Genomic DNA, 6,056 nt, shown 5'->3' on the forward strand with positions numbered 1-6,056 from the left:
GCAATCTTTTTCCCATTATTACCTGATTCAAGCAAAGTGCATTTTTGACTTGAGAAATTTTACTCACATTCTGGGATAAGACTACTAGTAGTACAAAATATTTCTGTTTGACAAAGATAGTAAAATCTGCTCCTCTGTAGGCAGCTATTTAAAATTCAGCATAATTAAAGAAAATCACTTTAATTATTACGAGAAACGGCCAAGCACTGAAACAGAAATAATAAAGAGAAATGAAAGCAATAAACAAAGCCATGAGATGACTGCGTGAGTGCTTGTGAGATGAGTGTGTGAAAATGTGGCAGCGTGTGTCAGGCTGAGCTGATGAGCAGGAGACCCATAGAGCAGGTAAGAGGGCCCTGGATCAAGGTAGGGATATGAGAGAGGCTGAGGGCTCGTGCTGGTATTCGAGGGATCTGTGAATGTGCTTGTGAATCTGGGGAGTGAAGGGCATGTGTGTTTTCACTCATGAACTCCAATTCCAATCAGCCAGAGAAGATGACTGCACTTGTGTGTTGTGCGAGTACCCATAGAAGAAGAAGGAATTCCCAGGTCCTGGGGTCTACCAAAGGCAGTAGCCTTATAACATCCCTCAGCAGAGTCACTTGAGTATCAGGAAATGCAGGCACTACAGTTGTTTGTATGGTCCTAATTTGACCTGTTTCATACTTGTGTTTCAAAACACTGTCTTTATTTATGTAATCTCATTTATTTTTTCATATTCAGTGCATAGGACAGATGATGCTTACCTAACAAGTTGCTGCATATCCTTTTTGTGCAGTTCCTAGACCTCATTTACTGCATGACATTCAAACCTTAATCTGAGAATAAAGTGATTAATTTCCTGCAGGGTCTGTCAATAGAGTACCTAGGTTCTTCACATTCAAGTGATACTTTCTTAAGTCTCCAGATGTGGGATTGAGGCACACAGCATCTCATTGAAAAGTCAGAGCTACAGTTCAGTGCCTATGTGTTAGCAAGTAAGGAGCATTTAAACAGGGAATACACTATTAGTTTCCTCTTCCACAAAGTCTGGTTTAAATATCTTTAAATATGACATCTTAAATATCTAAGATATCTTACTATGTCTTAAATATCTTAAATATGACATAGACGGTGGGACTGAGTGCACCATCAGCAAGTTTGCAGATGACACCAAGCTGAGTGGTGTAACTGACGTGCCCGAGGGACGTCATCCAGAGGGACCTGGACAAACTTGAGGAGTGGGCCCATGTGAACCTCATGAGGTTCAACAAGGCCAAGTGCAAGGTCCTGCACATGGGTTGGGGAAATGTACAGTATCAATACAGGCTGGGATGAACGGATTGAGAGAAGCACTGAGGAGAAGGACTTAGGGGTACTGGTGGATGTAAAGCTGGACACGAGCCACCAATGTGCACTTGCAGCCTAGAAGGCCAACTACATCCTGGGCTGCATCAAACGAAGTGCAGCCAGCAGGGCCGAGGGAGGTGATTCTGCCCCTTTGCTCTACTCTTACGAGACCCCACCTGGAGCACTGCTCTGGATTTCTCAGCACAACAAGGACATGGACGTGTTGGAGAGGGCCACAAAAATGATCAAAGGGCTGGAGCATCTCTCCTGTGAAGAAAGGCTGAGAGAGTTGAGGTTGTTCAGAGAAGGCTCCAGGGAGACCTTATTGCAGCCTTTCAGTACTTAAAGGGGGTTTATAAGAAAGAAGGGGACAGACTTTTTAGTATAGCCTGTAGCAACAGGAGAAGGGGTAATGGATTTAAACTAAAAGAGGGGAGATTTAGACTAGATATAAGGAAGACATTTTTTACTATGAGGGTGGTGAAACACTGGCACAGGTTGCCCAAAGAGGTGGTAGATATCTCATCTCTGGAAACATTCAAGGTCAGGTTGGATGAGCTCTGAGTAACCAGATCTGGTTGAAGACGTCCCTGCTCACTGCAAGGGGTTGGACTAGAGATGACCTTTAATGGTCCACTTCCAACCCAAACCATTTCATGATTCTGTGATCTTTCCTAGCAGACACAGACCCAACTCGAGTTCTCCAGAGCTGCACACAGCTGCTTTAGCCACGAGACCATTTCTTCTGCACCTGCAATCCTTTGACATGGTACTGAAACCCTTTTAACTTCTTCAATTAATGAGAAAGAGATAAGATTGCATTTTTATTACATGTTTTTGAGCATCACTAAAACAATTGACTTGCAATAGGATATATCAGGCAATATAATAAAAGGAAAAAAACCCCACACAATGTTTACATAGTCTCATCAGTAATATATGTCCAAGCACATGCAGGAGATACATATGTTGCCCCTATCCTACTGATGAGGAAGCTAACACACTAACATATGAGACACGGTTTTCTCTGTATCACCCAGCAGGTGAAATATTCAGCCAGGAGAAGAGCCCAAGCATTTTTTTCATCAGGATACCAAAACATTTTACAACCATGGATATTATTTACATGGATGAATTCAGTTACAGAAAGACTACACAGTAATCAGTGAGAGAACGCAGTCCCATAATTCTGCAGTTAGTGAAGCCCATCATACTGTAAGAGGCTGGGCTGTGGAATAGTTCTGAAAATGCCATCCAAGTTTCTGCATATATCCAAACAGCACCTACATGTAGAAATTAAGCTATTTACATAATATAGCAGTTTTTTTCAGCAAAAAAACTCCAATCGTTGCTTAGTTTTAAATATAAAAATATATTTCTATTTTTCAGGTAAACAGATATATCAGACAAACAAGAAAAGTCAAGAAATAAAACTTCCAGAAAGGAACAGTCAATTTCTAAATAACCAGAAAAATACTATACTTCTTAAGCAAAATACCTGATACAGATTTTATCATTCAGAGAAGTCCTTTATTGTACAGTAAAATGTACATACTAATCCAGCTGAAGAGTCAGGCCACACAGCATATGCACATTCTTGACCAAACACCGAAATCACATGTCGTTATACTCTGTTTATTGTCTTCTGGAGTTTGTAACACAGAAAAATGATTCATTAACCTGATGGTGTGGATTGTGTATTGACACTGCTCTTCAACCGCTACTTGGTTAAGAGTTTGTACATTAAATTTTGACCCTGCACAAATGGACACAGGCAAGGCTTTATTTCCTGTTCTTCACAGGAAGGATATCCGTAATCCAGTAGTGAAACAGAGACGTGACTACCTTGGTGTGATCTGAAACAAAGAAAACACATTCCTTGTGAAATACCTCTATGACATTTCTGAATATGACAGAGAAAGACTTGTGTGAACTTCTGTTTCCATTTCAGTAAAGCCAATGCAGATGCTGGAGCCTGAAGATGTATACACATGAATTTCTAGATAAACAGGCACTTTTTTTTTAGGATGTCAGTTATCTGTATGAGAAACAACTTTGGTTCTATATTTTGGAATGTACTTCTTGTTATGATTCAGTAATTCAGAAATAAAGGAGACTGAAATGACATGATCATATGGGTAAGACTAAAAGAGTGCAATCTTTCCCACTTCTTTCTGTCTGGAGAGTAATTTCACACTTTATTATTTAACTTAGAGTAGCACCTAGAAGCCCCAGTTGAGAATAAGTCGTCTTGTTCAGACAGCTGCATTAAAGCCTCAAAATGCCATGGCCTCTGTCTTAATTCAGAGATTAGCTATGTGACTTTACTTATTTTTGAATGACAGAACTTTCTACAGTGCTTATCACATAATATCACATTTAAGATGATTATATAATGTTATGCTAATAGCTAATATAGATTTCATATTTCATTTCCTTTTCTTTGAACGTTCATTCAAAAAAAAAAAAAAGAAAGGTTACATTTAATAATTTTAAGGCCTCCGTGTATCCAGCCTGCACATTGTTGGCACACTGTAACTTTATTACTTCTGATCTGCAAATGTAACCCTGACACCAATGGAAACATATATAAAGGACATCTCTCCAAAAAAAGGCAGTTAAAAGAAGCTTCTAGCTCTTCTGTAAGTGATAATTTCCTAGGCAACAAGGAGGAGTATAGTTGAGACTTGATACTAACCAACAAAGGGAAAATGTTAATAGATCATGGAATGAAGTTGATGAGTAGAAGTTGAATGAGTTCATAAATTAGGAGATAATGAATTTTTTTTTAATTAGGCGATCGCTTATGCTTTAATGATTGATGTGACATGGGAATTAAGTAGCCCTCATTTCAAAAGCTACAGTTTTCATCAGCAAATGGAGCATTACTTCCAGTCACAGCTCTTCTCCTTTGCCCACTGCACTGTGCAGGATCATGAAGGTGTCTGGCTTCCCTTTGCAAATGGCCACTGACTTTCTGAGAGAGATGAACCAAGCCCCCATCACAAAAAATGTGCTTCTGTTTGACTTCTAAACATTCTCTTCCCTGCACTTACAGAAGACTTTAGGTAGAGATAAGTACTTTTGGTTAAATATACCCAATAAATGAAAAAACTAGTAAGACAGTTTGTTTTTTTTTACAGTCTGAGAACGACTACACTTAAGAAAACTATGTTCAAACAAAAACTCTAGACCACCCTCAACTTTGTATGACTGCTGAGGTACAAGGTCAAAGGTAACTTGGTGGAGTAACTTGAAGCACGAAGTACAACGTAAGTTGATGGAGGATGACAACTAGACAGAACAACCAGTATTCCTTAACCACAGAGACTTCTTTGCTCAAGTATGTTTTCTCATTTAAATGAAGGGTTAAAGATAATACCTTAATGTTGATAATTTTTTCGTTTCAATCTCCTTAGCAATTTCCTCTTCCTGCAGCATTTTTCAGACCCTACCGTCAACCCTGGTAGACCTTTCTTTGATATGACTGCACGTATTGGAATCTAAGAGCTTAAGACAAAACAACTTTTTTTCCTTCATGGTTTCTTTTTCCTTTTGGTTGAAACATGATTCCCAATCTGAATGACATGCTAAGAGGTATGAACGAAATACCAAAACATGGTCTTGAACCAGTGGTTTTCAATTTGTAGCCTGCAGACCTTGGGTAGTCCACAGCTTTACTCTAAAGGGCCTGTAAAAAGTTACAAAGAAAAGCAAATTTATCATCAGTAGATATCAATTTGCCAAGTGGGACTTGGTAGCCTCAGTGGAAAATTAGATTAAACCATCACATATATATGTATGAGGAAATAAAAAGATATATAACTGTATGTTTACTTTGTAAAGCTTACGAGTGGAGAATGTGCAGTTATATGAAAGAGACAGATCACTTCTCATTTTTTTCCTACTCTTTCCTTCCTTGAATTAAAGATAGAACTGAGCAAAACATAGCACCCATTATTATTCCTTTGATGCTGCTATCTTATGCAGACCCATAACCCTGGGCAAAAGGGTTAACACACTGCTTCTTGAACTACAGGGAAAAAATAGGTTTATTTTGTAAAAGTAATACACCTTGCTAAAATTAAGAAAAATTGTTTTCTTTTCATGATGTTAATAAGGAATGACCTTCTCTTCTAGTACATCATGCTCCAGTAAAAATGAAAACAGAAAAAAGGCAAGATAATCAAACTTGTAAAAAAATCTGAGATCACTATGATGCACTGTACATTTTTAACTTCATAAACAGCCCTAACCTATATTTCTATATGAAGAACTTTAATCTGCTGAGACAACAAGTTTTTCCAACAACTCTTCTTTTTATCACCTGTTCATTAGGAATGAAATCTGAAACCTAAAATCTAATAAAAAAATGGGCAAGGTGACCTATTTTTGAGCCAAAAGTAGGGAAAAAAGTATAATTAAAAGCCTAATTCATTGTAAAACTTCAGAGGACTATATTATCATTCACTGAAATTCTTGAATCACCAATAGAATGCATTGTTAAACTCTGCTGAGGCAAATTAATATCTAGTGGGTGTTTAATTATCCTTTAATTATTTATAACAATGTATTTTCTTATTTCTTATGTTGTTGTACCTCATGAAGATCAAATCAACTAGTACGGTTACACCACCGTGAACTTGGAATGAGATTAGAATTGGGCCCAGAGTGACAACAGTTACTAGGAAAACAAAAATCAACTGAAAGAGTGAACAATTTCAGGC

At 38.0% G+C, this 6,056-nt stretch overlaps 1 protein-coding gene across 1 annotated transcript in view; it reads right to left on the bottom strand.

Moving 5' to 3' along the window:
- Nucleotides 1-3,111: 3,111 nt before the first annotated feature.
- ERICH1 (glutamate-rich 1) overlaps nucleotides 3,112-6,056 on the bottom strand; it is an 8,719-nt gene continuing 5,774 nt past the window's right edge. Inside the window, exon 4 of the mRNA XM_010185140.1 lies at nucleotides 3,112-3,185. Coding sequence (XP_010183442.1) covers nucleotides 3,112-3,185 — 74 coding nt within the window. The remainder of the gene's footprint in view (nucleotides 3,186-6,056) is intronic.

This window comes from Mesitornis unicolor, unplaced genomic scaffold (assembly GCF_000695765.1).
Source record: "Mesitornis unicolor isolate BGI_N332 unplaced genomic scaffold, ASM69576v1 scaffold19035, whole genome shotgun sequence".
NCBI lineage: Eukaryota > Metazoa > Chordata > Aves > Mesitornithiformes > Mesitornithidae > Mesitornis > Mesitornis unicolor.